The sequence below is a fragment of the Mauremys reevesii genome, linkage group 8, assembly GCF_016161935.1.
Source record: "Mauremys reevesii isolate NIE-2019 linkage group 8, ASM1616193v1, whole genome shotgun sequence".
NCBI lineage: Eukaryota > Metazoa > Chordata > Testudines > Geoemydidae > Mauremys > Mauremys reevesii.
Window position 1 is genome coordinate 56,118,373 of NC_052630.1, and position 18,764 is coordinate 56,137,136.

The 18,764-nt window shown below is 40.5% G+C and overlaps 2 protein-coding genes across 5 annotated transcripts in view; one reads left to right on the forward strand and one right to left on the reverse strand.

The window, feature by feature from the left end:
* The window catches only part of RNF2 (ring finger protein 2), a 58,178-nt gene extending 54,435 nt beyond the window's left edge, over window positions 1-3,743 (forward strand). For both annotated transcript variants that reach the window (XM_039484839.1, XM_039484838.1), the window contains one exon: window positions 1,497-3,743. In XM_039484839.1, coding sequence (XP_039340773.1) covers window positions 1,497-1,598 — 102 coding nt within the window. In that variant the 3' untranslated portion in view covers window positions 1,599-3,743. The remainder of the gene's footprint in view (window positions 1-1,496) is intronic.
* A 5,949-nt stretch (window positions 3,744-9,692) lies between these two features.
* Window positions 9,693-18,764, reverse strand: part of TRMT1L (tRNA methyltransferase 1 like) — a 48,120-nt gene continuing 39,048 nt past the window's right edge. For 2 of the 3 annotated variants that reach the window (XM_039486761.1, XM_039486762.1), the window contains exons 12-16: window positions 14,638-14,716; window positions 13,580-13,746; window positions 12,721-12,780; window positions 11,096-11,222; window positions 10,672-10,996 (exon numbers count right to left, since the gene is read on the reverse strand). In XM_039486761.1, the coding sequence (XP_039342695.1) occupies window positions 10,672-10,996; window positions 11,096-11,222; window positions 12,721-12,780; window positions 13,580-13,746; window positions 14,638-14,716 (758 nt within the window). Of the gene's footprint in view, window positions 10,997-11,095; window positions 11,223-12,720; window positions 12,781-13,579; window positions 13,747-14,637; window positions 14,717-18,764 lie in introns of all 3 variants that reach the window. The other variant, XM_039486759.1, reaches the window with a different exon arrangement.

An 18,764-nucleotide genomic window follows, 5' to 3' on the forward strand; every position in this document is an offset into this window, starting at 1 on the left:
TTATTTTACAGGTAAAAATTTAGGAGGAAAAAAGTGGTACTTTGATTTGAGGACTTGCTTATTGAGAATGTCCTTCATTGCCCAAGGGTGGTAGCACTTCCTAGGCAAATTCAGTCTGGCTTTTTATTAGTAGGAGACACATCTATTGATATAAAGTCAAATTCACACACAAGTAGTATTTCAGACAGGCAAATATTAAATGAGCACAATCCACAAAAATTCAGTCAAGATACAATACAGTCGTTAGCTAGATGAATACTCAGTATCACTAGCTATTTTAAATTCCTGCCAGTCTTACTAATTCAAGAAAGGTTTAGAGATTTTGCTGGTTTAAAAAGTGAAATACATTGGACTTCAGCCCCAAGTTCCACCCCATCCCACCCATTTGTAAAGCTGGGAGAGGGGCAGCAGTGCACATACTCTGGGGATGCCTCAATTTCTTTTCTAGGGCAATCTGTAGTCATGTTTGAAAGATTTTTGAAAAATATTTTCAAAGATTTTCAGGCATATTGGTGGATAATCCCCTGACTGATAACTGGGAGATGCATACTCTACTGCCAGTAGCACCTGATACCATAAAGTTGCTCAAAAGCCGCATTAGCAGAGGCCCAGCAAGGTGGCTGCAAGACTCCAGGTCCAGCAGGAAACAAAGGGAAGAGGCAGCTTGGCTCACTGCATTTTAGCTGTTCATAAAGTCAGACTGTTGGTAGGGAAGCTGAGGCCTGACCTCAGGTCTTGGTGCGTAAATTTAAAGTGAAACTTTGAGCTTATTTCTTTGCTTTCAAGGTCCTGCATAGTTCTCTCCCTCCTTACTTATCCACCTATGTTGCTCTGCACATCATGCAGGCTTCTCCATCCATCAGTGATGCCAACCCTCTATACATCATTTGTCTGCTTCTCCCCAAAACCCACCACCATACACCCAACACACCAAAAATTAATTGTTCCGGTAACAGTTTGGATATATCGTGATGACACGGTCATCCTCTGATCACCTTGCTGCTTGTTGATTCTCCTTGCCACTGTCCTTGTCTATTTGTTTTTCTTGTTAGCATTCAAGCTCTTAGGAAAAGAGATCACAATTTCTTGTGTTTGGAAAGCAGCTAGCACATTGGTTGGTGCTACTGGGTGGGGGTGGGGTAGAAATATCCCCCCCCCCTGCAAAAAAAAAGCATAATAAATGAAAGAGTGTTGATCAGTATAGTTAAGATCTAATCTGTATTGCTATGGGGGGAGGCTAGTATTAGAATTGAGGCACTAGTCACTGGATTATAATGAGCAGATAAGCAACCAGAAACACTGATAACATATTTAACAGGAAATATCTATTGATTGCAGCCAGAACCACAAAAGACTTGTGTTCTGTAAATGTTCCTCCCCAAGTCTACTGCAGGGTTTTCACAGTGACCAGATAGTAGTGACAGGACCATCAGAAGTTCATAGCAAGTTGACAGAAAATATATTTTCAGAACTGTTGGTTTTTTCTCCTCCTTTAGGTATTGAATGGTTCCTTTTCCTTGGAGCTGGTCAGTGAGAAGTACTGGAAAGTGAACAAACCCATGGAACTCTACTATGCACCAACAAAGGAACATAAATAGGCTTTGCGAGAAGGTTTGGAGAGAGGACTCTAACTTTTATAGCTATGATTTCTTTAATATTAAGGAGGCACCACCATCATCTTCATGGACAGTACTTAGGATGTCTTCAGACTACTCACAGAGCCTACTTCTTATAATTAGACAGTATTCTGGGTTTTATTTTTAATTTAATATTTTTTTCCCAGGGGACTAAATAACCTTTCCAGTGCATTCCATTGTTGTTATCAAAGATATGCTTTTTTTTTATTCTCAGTTTATGATATCAGATCAAGCAAAGGTTCCAGCGTGGAATGTTTTAACTTAGTCCAGGAAAAGCTGTTGGTCTGCTAATATGCTTGATACAATTATACCAGCCCTTAGGTGAAATAGTGAGGGTCTAAAGTAGTCAATAGTAGCAGCTGTTGTGGGAGTATGGTAATAGTGGTGATTTGCCAATTACTGTCACTATAAAAGATGTTGAAGAATTCAGTTCTGATAACAGCATACCATTTTGGCTTCAAGGTATTTACAGTAGTAATCTGATTCCTTGCAAGACTTGGATTATTGGTAATAGTCCAGGTAAGGTATAGTTTTCAGTAGACCAAGATGAAGGCTTAAGGGAAGAAGTTCTGACACTTTAAAAAATCTTGCTATCTGCTGGATTTCATTAATTTCAGTATCAGAAAAAAAAATATTTAAAAAAACAAGGAATTTTATTTTTTTCTGGGCAGAATATCACAGTCCCTGTGCACTCTCTAATTTCTGGTCTTTGACTCCTGTTGCAGAATTATCCTGTGCACATGTGCTTGACTGATAACATTTATTGTACAAAATCTTCTCGGACAATTTAAAAGTCCTGCTATATCAAGTGTAATGGCAGACTATTGTGGAAATATCATAGACTTTGCTGTAAAGGATTCTCTTTCTTGGAAATATTTTGCAACAAAAATGGCATTGTGTTGCAGCAAGAGTATCTTATTTTATAGCACTCTATCCACACCACTTGTGAGCTATAACTGTGGTTCATCACTGAGGGGAAAGAACTGCTTCAACTACAAACTGTTCTAAGTATTCTGTTTTAGCCAAAACTTTAACAAATATGGCGTAGCACTTTGGAAGAAAATGTGTTAGTACTTGACAGGTTTACCATTTTGTGTCTTACAGTAGTTTTTTTTTTTTTAAACTTGGAAGTTGGCTGCTGTGTGAAGTTTTGCATTTACAGTTCATCTGCATGTTAAACAGGTGGGTTTTTGTTTTGGTGTGAACCCTGCCTTCACCTAGCGGGGATGCTTTGCTGCAGCTAAAGAGAATTCTCAATGTTAGGGAAATGGCACAGTGATGTTCTCTTTGCTCTAAGGTTTTATCAGTACAGCCTTCCTGTCTTTGCAGTTTGGATGCTGAAAGTGAAAAGACCCTTAAAGTAGTTGAGGAATGTTACACTTTGTCTTCTCCTCCCTTCTTGTCTTGCTCACAGTTAAGATGGATGAGTTTCTAAAGTATATGGAACTTGTACACTTTCAAATCCCTAGGTTTCTGTTGGGAAGGGAACAAGCCTTCCATTACTCCTTGTCATTCAAGTCTAACATTTGTAAATATGTCCATTTTAACAGCTGTTTTGGGTCAGTTTAATCTCTATATGAAAAACTCATAGGTTTCTTGAATAACTTTTAATATTTCTTTTTGGTATCTAAAATGTTTTTACTACTCTTTTTGTAATCTGTGCCATGAAACTGACATTTCCAGTCACCAAGCATAGTGGAGGGTGAGGGTTGATTTTCAAATGTTGTTTTATTCAGTATTACTTGGTGTAATGTTCAATTGTATAGATTACTAGTGCATGTCCACTAAATATAATCCTGTTTTTGTGATACTTAGATTTTATGGGGAAACTTCTATGTTAGCTGCAGCAGAATGACAAATTCCCAGTATGATATCTAAGAATGTTTAAGGAGCAAAGGAGGTATTTGTGAAGCTGAGCTGTGTCTGTCTAGAGAATGTCTTTTTTTGTCCGCAGTTTAAAAAAGTGTGGAAGAATGTGAAACTTATTTTCATGTCATAGTGAATTTACTGAATATTTATGTTCTTTAAAAATATATATTATGTAGGTGTTTGATTATACCATTGATGCACTGACTTTAGTGCTATAAACAATTTTACTTTTCAAAACAACTTTCATATTGCCTTCCTGTTGAGCTAGATCCTCATTTTTGGTACCTTGTGCTTGTTAGGTATGGTAAATTGAACAGTTATATCTGAAACTAAAGTCATACCTAACATCTCACATTTGTCACAATAAAGCAAAAATGCTGTGAACACAGTACTGGAAATTCAGTCACTTCCTATTACAGTCTACAAAAGAAACCATTTGCATTATAAATTCACTAGTCTAGCACTGTCTAACAACACTATCATATCTGCAGTTTTCTCAATAGAGGGCTGGGAGATGCATCTGCTTTCTGGATACACAAGCCAACACCACACAGTGGAATCTGGTGCCTCAGTCCTGTTCTCTTCTCCCCCCCTCCCCCCACTTGTAAGGCCCATTGAAATCAGTTGAAAAATTCCCATTTACTTCAGTGGGATTTGCATCAGGGCCTTAGAATGGGATGTGCATGTGTAATAACACTAGCTAATGTCAAACTTTTTCAGTGGCCATGGCATGTATAACAAGTTATTCCGTTGAGTGGGACACAGAATAATTGTCATGCAAACGGTGATATGAAAAGAAGACTGTTGGTTTGGCGTGCCCTACTTGGGAACCCCAGCAAAATCAGTTACTATGCATGGTGATTTACATGTGTGCTAATCACCTTCCCAACATAATTGGAGACAGAAGACTTGGAATATGTGAAGTAGGATCATAGCATTACATACTGAATGGGGTTGAACTTTTATAAAAATATGCAGTGTCAATTTTTGCTAAGTTTTACAAACTGCAGCTATATTTGAGGATAAATGTATTGTAAGATTAGTAGTTTTATCCACTACCAGAAAAGTGGTATTTGATAAAGTCTAAGATGAAACTATATTGTGCACTCTAAACCTCAGCCCTTCATTATAACTGTAGTGCTGAATCAAACATTAAGCCATGATTATACTGAATATAAAACAATGTCTCCCTCTCCTTATCCCCTCCATAGAAAAACATAATTAGGATTTCTCTTTCCTCCCACTGTTTAGGGTCAAGAAATGTTTAGGGCTCTTTTGATGAGAAGAAAGGTCACACAACTTGTGCGATATAATGGTTTGCAGATGCTTTGTACTTTCAGCTGTCCTCCAACATACATTCCATGTTATTTAGGTGGTTGTTTTTTAAATTATCTATACGAACAATAGAAGTTGGATTTTTGGTAGGTATCTGTACTGGGACCACATCTGGGATGGTCCAGATCCATTTCTGCAGTACTACTGCCTATCTAGTTATCCTCCATTTTGTATTTTATTTTTCCTTTCAAAATGTAGTACTTTACATTTGTCTTTATTGAATTTAATCTTGTTGATTTCAGACCAATTCTCCAATGACAAGGTTATTTTGAATTCTAATCCTGCCCTCCAAAATGCTAGCAACCCCTTGCAGCTTGGTGTCATCTGCAGATTCTATAAGCATACTCTCCACTTATTTATCCAAGTCATTAATAAAAATATTGAATGAGACCAGACTCAGGGCAGATCCTTTGGAATCCCATTATTTATGTCCTCCCAGGTATGACAGCAAGCTGTTGATAACTACTCTTTGAGTACGATCTTTCAACTAGTTGTGCACCCATGTAAAGAGGGGCACGTGTCTCTCCCCTTCTGACAGGGCAGGAGGCCGTGCCTCCTCACTGTTTCTCAAGCGAGTGCAGCTCCTAGCTAGTGAATCCACCCTGGTGATTAATCCAAGCAGCACCCCTCAATCAGGGCAGCGAGCAGTTAGCAGGCCTGGCTGACAATCAGCCCAGGCCTTAATTCTTCTCTCATCCCCAGTTCCTCAATCAGGGCAATTCACAGTTTATAGCTCAGGCTGAGTCCATGCGATACAGTCCAGCAGTTCAGGGTGGGGAATAAGCTCTCAACTGTGAGCGACAGCAAATCGCTTCGGTGGGCACCAGACCAATTCAGGCCTCCTGGCTTCTTAGTGGGGAGATGGCCATCCTCCACAGGTGGGGTGGCTGGGGTAGAGGGATGCAGGCCCTTCCACTTCACTGCATCCCAGCCCAGGGCCTTATTAGTGGTGGGGTAGTTCGCCATTAGGCCAGTGGGGATCTGTCCGCAACATGCTGGCCAGTTCACGATAATTCCACAGCTGAACCTATCTGGCGTCCCTGGGCTCCTTCCTACTCTCCCCAGTTTGGGGCACCTGGTTTCTGGGGTCATCCTTGGTCTCTCCGGGATAAAGAGCCAATGGCAGCCCTGGCAGTTCATTGGCATTGCTGGTCTCCAGTAATTCAAGTAACTCCTCTGGTCGGGCAGCTGTCTCCTTCAGCTCTGGGCCCTGGCAGCAAGGAAGAAACATCTTGCACCTCTGGCAGCTCTCCCTCTTAGCTGGCCAGAGGGAGGGTGGCCTCTTATAGGCCAGCTTCCTGTCCCACCCCTCTGCCTCTGGTGGGGTGGCCGCAGGTGGCCTGGTTCTGCCCACCAGGGGGTGATCTTGGGTCTTTCCCCTTCTGATAGGGCAGGAGGCCACACAGCCACGCTACAACCCACCTTATTTCATTTAGCCAACATTTCCCTAGTTTGCTTAAGAGAATGTTATGTGGGACTGTGTCAAAAGCCTTACTAAAATCAAGATATCCTGTCTACAAGTTTCCTCCGTTAATTAGACCAGTAACCCTATCAAAGAAGGAAATTAGTTTTGCATTTCTTCTTGACAAATCCAATATTGGCATATATTTATAACCCTATTATTTTTTAGGCGCTTACAAATTAATAATTTGTTCCAGGTATCACCATTAGATTGACTGGCCTATGGTTTCCCATGTCCTCTTGTTCACCTTTTTAAAGATAGGTACTATGTTTCTCCTTCTCTAGTCCTCTGGGATCTCACATATCCTCCATAAGTTTTCAAGATAATTGCTAATGGTTCTGTGATTTCTTCAGCTACTTCAAGTGCTCTAGTGTGAACTTCATCAAGTCCTGCCAACTTGAGTACATTTTAACTTAAGCCAGGCCTACACTATCGCTTATGTCAGTGTAAACATGCGGGACTCACCCCTGCAGCGCCTCCTGCTGGTTGTCTCTGGGAATTAGCTCTTCAGTTGTTGGAGCGCCCTCTGCAGGCCGGTGTCCCATTACCGTTTGGATCCCGTGTCCCTCCCAGACTCAGTGCCTTGTTGTCTGGGGTGCTGCCCCCTGGCAATACCCCCCAAGTCTGAGTCTCCCCCTCCCAGGGGAACCCCCACCCACTATCCCCACTTCGCCTCAGTCTTGGCTACTGCCCAGTCTCCATCTAGTCACTGGGGCAGACTGCAGTATAAGCCACTCATCACAGGCAAAGCGGTTTGGACCTGCTGCCTCTGGCTACCCGTGGGCTGCCCCTGCAACCGCTTACCAGGCAAGAGCTCCCCATCTCCCTTGGCCTTTCCCCAGTCTTGCTCCACTCCAGATACCTGGTTAACCTCCCTGCAGCCAGACCCTTCTCTCTCTGAACACAGACTCTTGAGCTCCTGGCTCCCAGCCTCTTATATAGGGCCAGCTGAGGCCTGATTGGGGTGTGGCCCAGCTGCAGGTGCTTTCCCTGCCACAGCCCTCTCCCAGGGCTGTTTTAAGCTCTTCAGGGCAGGAGCGGGGTAACCACCCCGCTACAGTCAGCAACATTTATGTTGCTTATAGGTGTCGCTCAGCTGTGCCACTGTTGAGTGGTACAGCTGTGCTTCTAAGATCACTAGTGTAGACATGACCGTATTCTTTAATCTGTTCTTTCCCTAGTTTGGCTTGGGTTTCTTCCCCCATGTTAATAGTGTGTTAAGTATCTGATCACAGATTACGTTTTTAGTAAAGCTTGGAGCAAAATGTACATTAAATACCTCGGCTTTCTTGATGCTGTCAGTTATTAGTTTTCCATTCTTAAGTAGAGGACCCACACTTTCCTTGGTCTTTTTCTTGCTCCTCATGTATTTATAGAACCTCTTTTTATTGCCTTTTATTTCTTTTGCTAGGTGTAACTCATTTTGTGCCTTAGCCTTTCTGATTTTGTCCTCCATGCTTGTACTGGTTCTTTGTATTCATTTTGCATTCATGTTTCCACTTTTTGCAGGATTCCTTTTTGATTTTCTGATTCTGATGGAGCCATATTGGCTTCTTACTATTTTTCCGATAGTATGAGGATAATTTGCTGTTGGCCTTTAATCTTGCATCTGTGAGCAACTGCCAGCTTTCTCAAACTCTCTTTTCTCTTAAATTTTCTTATGTACCAGTTCTCTGAATTTGGAAGAGTTCCACACTAACAGAGAAATATTGTTGAAGTCCATTTTTTGAAGTCCATTGCCCATAGTCTGCTATTCTCACTCATTCTTTTCCTTAGAAACATGAAATCTATCATTTTGTGATCACATTCACCCATTGCCTTCAATCTTCAGACTTGCAACCAGTTCCTCCCTGTTAGTCAGAATCAAGTCGATAATGGCTAGCCCCTGTAACTTACTCCACCTTCTTAAAGTGTATTGGGGCAACTTTTTGTTTAAGAACTTACTGGACATTTTGTGTTTTGCTATATTAGTTTTCCATGAATACATACAACTGAAAGCTAATTTGTACTTCTGAGACTTGCTGAACCATGACAGCAAGTTAAACTAAAGATTATGCATTAAGGAGCTAGTTGACTACATGCCAGATTTGCCTCAGCAACAAGATTTGGATATTGAGTGTTAAGATAGAGGTATACACAACCTGTTCTCCTAATCTCTGCAGTTAGTTAGTCAACTTTAAAATCACATTTCTGCCTGAAATTGGTTTCAGTTCAGTGTTGGATTGCTTTAACTGAAACATTAGAAACTTTTTGTATTTTGTCAGTTTGTTTGCTTTGCATTTGACAACTTCCTGGTTTGTCAATTTCACTGTATGGTCAAGTTGCTCTGTTGGTGTGAGACTCTTCCACAGCAATAAAGAATAAAAACAAGAATGAGGTCTGAATGCTCCCTAAGGCCAGTATTTAGTTAAAAGGACACTCAATTTGAAACCCTGTCAACTTAAAAAAAATTGCGCTAAGTAATTCCAGGTTTTACATCTGCTGTACAGACCCCCTGTCAATTTTCATGGATTTTTCTTTTTCCTGTGATGTTTTTATGTGAACTTTAGCATGAAGTAAGTGGTACTATGTGGAAGATTTCTCTGGTGCCAACCCTGAAATTGCTTTTTCTCCAGCACCAGTAAGTCGTGCATGATTCTCTCCTTCTGTGTTCCCAGTCCTATTAGACTAGTTCATGTACTTTATGCCAAACCTCACACTACTAGTGTTTATTTTGTGGATTTCTGAAGAAGATTTTTCTTCTATAAGTCAAATAGCTACATGACTAGAGAGTCTTACAGCTTGGCAGAGCCTGAAAGTGCTACGTATCACAAATACCCTATCTTGTAGAACTGAGTGGCATAGAACGTCTGAGAAGGAAGTGATAGAGTGGTTCTGTGACAGGACTGGGGCCGTAGCGGCTGTGAAAACCTGTATCTGAAGGAGTGTCTATACTACATATGCTTTGCTGGCATAACTATGCTGGAAGAACCCCATAGTAGGGAGATGTAGCATAAACTGACACGACAGGAGGAGTTCTGCTGGTACAGCTAAGCCACCAGAAAAACTCTTCTGGCTGCATACTTATATCTACATGGGAGGAGTTTCCTTTGGCACACCTACATTGGTTTTTAGGGGGTATGATTTTTTTCCCCCTCAGTCTCCTAGCCAATACATAGTTATGCCACCAAAACTTTGTAGACTAAGCCTGAATCTAAAATTATTACCCTTGTTGTATGGAAGATCCTGTTTTAAAAACAGTATAAGACAGTTGTTCCTAGATCAGAACTAGCAAATGACAGAAGTTTTGGACCAAACTCTTCATTCTAACAGTTGGAAAAAGCCACACTAAAATGAACCGCATGATTTTATGGCTGAAGTAATACCATATATGTATTTTAAAAGGAAAATATAAAAAAACAGATGACTATTTATTAAATGTTTTTTCAACCTGTACCACAAGAGATGGTTCTAATAGTGAAAATAACCCGTTTATGTACAAATTTAATCATTGACTTGTAAAAGGAATCTCACAAGCAGGTTAAATTAGATAACTGCCAGCTAACTGACTAGAGTTCAGATGTATTGACTTAATCATCAAATAGTACCAGTGACAATTTAAATGCAGGATGAGTTAAATCCTGGTGAATTAATTCTTTGCCACTCAGTCCTCTCTCCCCAATAGCTTACCAGCTTTCTCCTTTATTACCAGCAGGTAATTGTTATTTTGTTCAAAGTAGCTAATTCACTTGAAATATATAGCTATATAGCGCTAAAGATAAAAAATCAAATAGCAAAAAGTTTAATTTCATTCCCGATCCACTTGCATTTAGGTCTTTGCTTTTAGGTAAAAGTTAAGTTTGCTACCTAAGGATATAATTGTACCCATTTAAAATGTTCTGGCTTGCTTAAATTTAATACCACATTTTATAGTGCAACATTTTTGGTTTCTTACAGACTTGATCTATTGCTAAACTCTAACCAATCAAGCTACAGGCATGATGGCCCATTACATACTTAGGTTATGCTCTAGCAACACTTATGGAAATGCTTAAGACTTCTGGCCCCATCGCTTATCCACTGTACTGGAAATTGCACTAGGAGTTTGAATAAGGCTTTTCGAAGAGCTGGGGGTAGTCACAAAATGCCAGTGTTTAAAAGAAAGACAAGAGCATAAAAGTCAATACCCTCTACAGTTTCTTTCTCCACTCTAATTGTAACTTGACCATATGTATTGTGATCAATTACAAGTTCTTCTGTGTAATTCTAAAATGTCTCCCACGCATTAAAATAACTGGCAACCCAAGCTTTCAAAACCAGTTCTGTAGATTGGTTTACATGAGTAACATTGGTTTACAGTGGCTTAGTTGCAAATCTCAAATTAACACATTATTTGCATTCAGCAGCAGTAAAGTTATCGTTATAGCTGTCTTTTGTGAATGTGAGAATGCCTTCTGATTTATCATCTTCTGTGAACTCCATGTCTCCTGACTTGTCAGCTATAGCAGCTTGGACATTGTCTTCTGCCTGGGCATCTTCGGTGGACTGGAGAGGGCCTTCTGCCTGCCCCCCAGTGTACGTGGGAGTGCTGTACTTCACAAGGATAGATTTAAACTGTGCCAACGGTGCATTTGTGCGAACTCCCATGGGATCAAAATGGGTTCGGCTTACTCTATACCCAGCTTGGGACAGATACTGTAAGAACTTGTTTAACCTGAAAAAATTATAGAGAAAGTTATTACTGGTTAGTTGGTTTCAACACAGATTACACACTGATTTTATTTGACATCAGAAACTGGAACTTGATCCTTACTTTGGCATGTTCATTCCTTTGATACTATGTCTATGGATATTATAGTAAAATGCAGGGTGCTCAGCATTGCTTTCGGACTTCTGTCTTTTTGCTGTGTTTCTACTCATTTCATTACTTTTCCTTTTACCTGAAACACAGAAATGCTCATTAGGGGCAAGATCCAAAATGTAGTTCTTCAGCCTCTGCCTAACTCTGTAGCCACCTAAAAAACCAATTACTGAGTTGCTTCAGTCCAGGCAGCTGGGTGCCTCAAACTAAATATTCCCCTGCTTATCTGGCAGGTGCTCTCCGAAGCCACCTACTGGATCAGGCCCCACAAAAACCACACAGAAGATGATGGTGCCACCTTAGAACCACTACTTTAACCCAATGGCTTGAGCCCTCACCTGGGATGTGGGAGACCTGGGTTTAATTTCCCCCCCTCTGTCTGATATGAAGAAGAGATTTGAACTCTGGTCTGCCTCCACCCAGGAGAGTGCTATAACCACTGTGCTAGGGAGTATTTTGAGGCAGATCTCTCTTCTGTTGAAACTGTTCCACTGTATATAATTAACATGTATTGGGCCAGAGTAACCCACTAGGTACATGGGAGAACCATGTTAGAGTCCTCCAGCTCCAGTACATATTTATTTATATATAGTGGAACAGTTTCAACAGGAGAAAACCGAAAGCCCGGTGGTTAGGGTACTATCCTTAGATAGGGGAGACCACAGCTGAAGTCTCTTCTTGATATCAGTGAGAGGGGACAACCAAACTAGGTCTCCAATATGGTAGGTGAGTGCTCTTAGCACTCAGCTAAATTATATACATTTGACAAGAGCTCTTGTAGCACTTAGTGTGTGTGTGTGTGTGTGTGTGTGTGTGAGAGAGAGAGAGAGAGGTGCATAAGCCCTTTCTTGCAGCCTTCACGAGAGGGTTCATGGCTTTGAATCCTGAGTGGAGGGATGCACCTTCCAGCCCAGAGTTAGGCACATAAGTCCCTCTGAGGAGCAGGACTCGCCCTTTTCCTTGGCATTTTGTAGTGGCTATCTTAGGCAGCTCAGTGAGCTGGATTTTGTGGATCCCTAACTCTCCCCAGCATTGTATATGGAGCCCAGCTCAGAGCTGTGGATTTCACTAAGCAGTAGAGTACCTAAATGATAAGCGTTCCCCTGTGGGAAACTCACCTTAGGCCTCTATTGCTTTTCTGTAGGTAGCATTCCTGGCTTAGACTGATTGAACTAAAGCTACAACTACACCACTTCTGGGGGGAAACCCCCTCATTCCTTAAAAGCTGAAGGGACCTGAAATCTAGTCTAGTTTAATAGATAATTTTAAAGTTTTCTATAACTCACTTCCATAGGAGCCAAGGGCTGCACAGATAAATTAGACTTGCAAAGGTACAAAGTGCACTTCATGCAATAATGGCTTTTTGTCTTTCCCAGCAAATACTATTTTGGGTAAAGATTAAAAATATTTTTAAAGATTCATTAATCTTCACTGGAGGTGAACCACTGAGCACATTTGTTTAAAAAAAAAAAAAAAAACCCAAAAAACCCACCCCACCCCTCCTTCACTGACTGTGGTTATCTGCTAGCACAAACCACAAGGGGTGTGCATGTAGGTGTGATGGATGAACTACATACCTTGTACCACATAGTAGTCAGCGGCAGTATCTGGTGTTTTAATAAAGACACCACATTCTTCTAGAATACAAAAGTCAAAATTAAATCCAAAGTGTGACAAAACAATGTTTTAAATAGATTTTATTTTGCTGCCTTATAAAGGGATCCACAAAAATTTGAAAAGGGAAAACCCCAAACTTTCTAGACAAAGTAAAAGGGGTAAAAATGATAGAGGCAAAAGGATAGGTAATGGGTTATGGAAACTTTCACTAAACACTTATCAGTTTGAATCTGGCATAGGACAATATTCAAGTAAAATTACTATAGGATGATTTATCTGAAGTGAGGTAGTAGCCTCTAGTCTGTTCTTATTAGAATAGAATCCCACTATAGACTGCCATCTCAATCACTCCCCCCCCCCCATTGGCAGTCTCTGTAGAGAAGCCCAGGATTGACTGAGCATGAAGGGCAGAGTCCCTTCTCACTAAGAGGGGAGGAACTTCCCCCTCAGGGCTGCAGTACGAAGGCTAGTATATGGGAAGCTTCTGCTTCTGCTGCCTGATTTGTGAATAAATTGGACTACAGTACTGTCAGCATGGCACCTTGTATCAGCACTAGTTTCCTTAACATAGGATTTTTCCATACTGGTTTAAGTCTAGCACCCTGTCGCAAGCAGGCCTTAACAGCAGAGGTTTAAAGAGTGTGACAAAATCCCATAATATGGCAAGACTATTTTTCCCATGCTTTGTGAGAGGGAACATGTTCCTGACTTTTTTAATATGCACTGCTACAGTTACTTTTGCTCAAGAAATTTTCAATTGGTTTTAGACATTTAAAAATCCTGTGTGTTTTTTGTAAGCAACTTGCCATTTTATCTCACCTTGTTTGTTCTGGCTGGCAGGACCATGGATTGAAAACTGTTTTAGAGTTGTACACTCTGCTTCACAGATTAATGTCTTTACAAGTGGCTGAATCTCATCCAAGCCGTGCTGAACAGCTTCAAACAGCATTCTTCTGAGGAATCCAGTGTTAAAGAGGGACCCTGACCTGGACAGTGCAATAGAATGCCAGTGAAAATAAGGAGACTGGTGTATGACAGAGTATATTTATTTACAGCAAAAGGCCTTTGCTCCTTTAGAAGTGGTTCCCACAAACTGAGTAGCTGGTGAACTATACTTATATTAACAGGGTACATAGTTTGTGATACAATTAACATTATTTTTGTTTTAGGTAGTGGCAGTGCAGGGTCATGGCTTGAAAGCCAAGAGCTCACGAGTGTTAATCCCAGTTCTGCCATTGATTTAGTGTGTCAACTTGGGCAAAGTCACTTCATCTCATTTCCCCATGTGTAAAATGGGAACGATACCCATATCACAGGGATGCACTGTCAAAATTAGGGTGGTGTACTAATAGTATTTGGAAATAGTAAAAGCAGAGGTAGTGCTAAGGATTAGTTCTGATTCTATAATCTAGTTCTGAAATGCTCACATTTAAATTTAACTATTCTTTCAATCCAAAAATCCAAGGATAAACACCACTGCTGATTACCATCAAACAGTTCAAGTTATTTAATAATATTGGAAGTGCATAGGTATTAAGATATTATGTAAGTTAGTTATCAATTACAGTTCAGTGTATACTAGTTCTCTGGTCCCAAAACATCAAGCTACTCAGCCAGATTCTCCTGTGCAGTGTAATTGTTTAATATCTCCAAGATATATCATATCTCCAAGATGTGAAATTGAAAACTAGTTCACTATTGTTTATTTAGTAAACTCACTGCTTGTTTACCAGTTTGACTAGGAAAACTCATTTTCTTATTACTCAGCTCTCCAATTAAATAACCAGCTGCCAAATCCATCTCAGTTGCTAGATATAAATTTACTGCTGTACGAACAAACAAGCTTTCACTTTTGTTACACTGTGTGCTGTACATACCACAGAGGACCAAGTTCTACTGCTGTCTTCCCAGGCATACTGCCATGGCAGTCACAAGGTAGTTGCCGGTAAGGGTTTTCTGTAACAGAAAACAGAATTAAGTGATTTCAAAATACAATCTATAGAACTCACTTTAACAAACAAAATGAAAGAGATGTTTTAGATACTAGAAATGTTGCACCCAATAAGAAGTAATTCTGCCTAAGTAGAGGCATTTAATAGGACAAGCAACATCAGAACCCAAAATACACAAACAACTGTAAAAATGCCTGAGACGCCAACTTTTATTAATGTTGTCACAAGTTACTACCTCTGGTGTCTGCTGGAATCTAATGAGGGGCATTGTAACTTTTTAGTTATTTTTAAATTAAAATAAAACAAAACCAGAGCTCCAAATTACTTGGTATGTGTTTTAAATAACTCCTTCTAGCTATTGCATTAGAACTTTCCACTGCAAAACAAGTTTAAACTAAAAAAGCTTTTCAAGGAAAAGTGTATTATGCAAAAAATTGTTAAAAATTATGGTTGCATATGTGCACAAAATTCAGTTGAATCGTAGGATTTTTATGACAGCCATAACTCAGCTCCCTTGCACATACGTAGTAGGTTGAAGGACTCTAAACGCTGTTAGTTTGTGCATTTAAAATCTCAGCCATAACACTGGACCTATACAGGTGACAATTTTATTTCTGTTAAGAATGAAAAGAAAATGTGATACTTATTGCAGTCTAATGCTCGTATAGCCAAGAAACGCATCATTGTCTTAAGGAGAAGTGTCAATACCTTAACAGCCCAAGGCATCGGGCCCTTTAGTTACAATGAGAAATAAGATACAGTTAGACATTCAAATAAGATACAGATAAACAACTGGATGTACTTTGGGTCATCACAAGTCAATACATTCTCAAATTGCAGAATAATTTTGTATACACCAAACTGTTCTTAAAAATATTTCAAATATCCTAAAGGCACTTGTCTTCATTAAGAACTAAATATTTGAGTAGTAAAAGATCTTTGGAAAAATATGCAGTGAATTTTTTTTTTTTACATGTCAAAACCATGGCAGAATTTTTGTTAACACCCTTTTTTCCTAACCTTACATCTCCAACAAAACTACCAACCACCACCAATGGGGTAGAGAAGCAGTATGAGAAATTTCAACAGAGTAATTTTCCAGAAAGTTTTAAGATAAATGCACATTTCGATTTTTGTCTAAATCATGACCGGTCTAAATGACCAAAGTACCATATTCGTGTTCCATGTAGAAAAAGGATCCTTGACTAGAGGGAAGATATGAATTAGTAGTCATTTTAGATACTTTGACACAGTAGAGTGGGGAAAAAAACAAATAGCTTTGAATAGGTGGATGATATGCAAAGACAACTGCTAAACATACTCTGATGGATAGACCCAATTATTTCAAAAGACAGCAGATAGTAGGAATAGAAAACTCCAAGGGTTCAAAGTATCTCTGAATGGACCATAATGAAAAATGCTTTCACTTCGGCTCTGTAAATCAGTCCTGTGGAAATCTTTCTGCTCTGGATTAGAATGTCTTGTACTGCTTTTCTCCTTTCCCAAGTTTAGTCAACTAATCTCCATGCTGTCAGAGGCAGAGACACTGGATCCAGAGACACAAGCCCCCGGGTCTGTGAAATGATATCAAGATGGCTTGGAAGTGGTAGAAGGGTATGGAGGGATAAGTGCATCAGAAGTTGGAGTACCAGAACTGATATGCCCAGGCCATTATCAACTGGACCTTGTCCTTTGTCATCTTCCTGAGGACTCTGGGAAATAACAGGGATGGGGTGAAAGGATCCCTTTCTGATCAGCAATGCATCTTCCCGAGGAGCAAAAAACAGCAGATTGTCATGAGGAGGGCTGGGGTAGGCCATTGCCAAAGGAGGAGAGAACAGGTACAGATCCTTGAAAATCAGTCCAAGGCTCTTGATAGCAGTATCAGTCTTTCCCTCCTTAACCAGAAGAATGTGCGCTTTCAGTAGATGGAAGGCATCTCTGCTTCTGGAAATACAGTCTCTTGGAAGAGTCTGGAGCCATCTGGTGGTATGAGTAAGACAAGGAAGGTCTCTGGCTCCAGAAGGGTAGAAGCCTTCCTTACTTCTTGCTCAGAGCTGGGATATAAAGTTCTAAGGATCAACTTGAAATCATTCAGAAAGGCTAATTTCTTGTTCATTGTTGAGTTTAAAACGTCATGGCCCTCTTAGGTTTATCTACTGTAATCATAGCCCTGAACTCATCTCTGGAGTCCAGGGGTAGCTGCTTGGCAAACTGAAAGATTGTATCCCACTGTATCATATTCTGCCAACAGAGCCTGGTAACTGACTACACAGAACTGTAGGCTAGCTGAGTATATTTTTCTCCCAAAAGAGAGTTTTGATTCCTTATACCAAGGGTGGATTTCACAGTAAGATGCTGTTTAAATTTTTCATGAGCCACTGCCACTACCAATGATGCCAGGGCAGAGTGGAAAAATTACTTGAACCCCTTAGGGGGAAAATGACTTCCTAAATGTGGCTGAAATGGAGGTTGGGGTCTACCAGAGGTCCTTGATCAGTGCAAGAATGCCCTTATTAATGGGCATTGCTAAATGGCCCTGAGGGAACAGATGAAGAATATTGAATAACAGGGATGTTCCTGGGCTATTTCCAATGGAATCTCCAAAGTATTAGCCACTCTTTTAAGAGGTTCCTGCAAGTCCTTGAAGTCATCAATAGTGGAAAATGCTGATGGTGTAACTATTTCATCTGGTGAAGATGAAATACACATGGAAAAAACTCATCCTCATACTCTTCCAGGAGATATGCATTATCGCTCTGTGGGTCCTGGCTCAATTTGTGAAGACGACCCTGCGAGCCAACTTGTTCCTACATCTGGATCTCACATAAGGAAAAGAAAATGGGTTTTGAGGTTTACAGGTGAACCAGTATGGCCAAGATTGCATTCCATAAGAAAAGGGTATATGATGCAACAGAGGTAGAATACAAGAAGCTTATGGTCTTCAGAAGCATGTCTTCTGTGATTACAAGAACTTCTCCCAATGTCCCTCTCAGGAACACATCTTAGAGAAGGAGAAGATAACCTAGGAGAAGGGCTTCTATGCCCCCAAGATGATGATGATGATTATGCCAACAAGTAGCACTTCTCTATGGGAGGTGCAGATCTCTCAGAGGTTAACACTGGTTGAGAAGATCCAGCAATAACTCTGAGACCGAGATAGGTGTTGAGGAAGACAGATGAAGCAATATAGTCATAACTGGTACTCTGGGTCCCGATACCTAGACAGACATAGATACTGTAGGTAACAGAGAAATATCCAAAGTGGATGCTCTGGTTCTGGGGTCATCACCAGGTCAGCAAGTGTTGTAAATGCAGCCAGAGTCGAGGACCTCTGTACTGACGAAGATGGAGTTGACCATACTGGTACCAAAAAAAATGCTTCAAGAGACTGAGGTTTTCTGCTCAGGCATGGTACTAAAGAATCCAAATCTGTTAGTACCAGTGACATCAGAGCTGATTTTGAGGCCTTGGTTGCTGAAAACTGACTGGTGTCTTTTGCCTTGCATCTCCTGACTCTGGTAGCATATGAAGACTCCCAGTGCCAGTTGGGTTTCGCTGCAGCTGGCTTGGACCAATCAGAAAAGTGGCTCTTAGATCTCTTCTTGGCCAGTACAGGAAATTATGATTGTTGGTGAGCAGTGTCCGAAGATCTTTGCTTCTTCCTACCTTGGGCAGCAGAAGTAGTCACTGACTGACCTGAAAAAGACTCGTGTGAGGGTTCAGAGCAGGCAGACAAGCCTCTGGTGGTGTGGTGTGAGGGCATGCAGGGTGCCATGGGTAGCCCCAATGGATACTGTTGGTCAAAAGATTCCAAGCTTGTGCGCACACACATACAGTGGGATCCATATAACAATTACTCAAAGAACCCCTTTTAAACTAGAGGATTATAATGGAAATCCCTCTCCTTTATGTGCACGATCATTATCACAATTCTATATATGAAATATTTCCAGTGAAAGCAAGTATTTTTACATGTTGGAACTTACCATGTGCCTAACATAGGTACATACAATAAACATGCATGGATTATACCTTTTAAAAGAAACCCA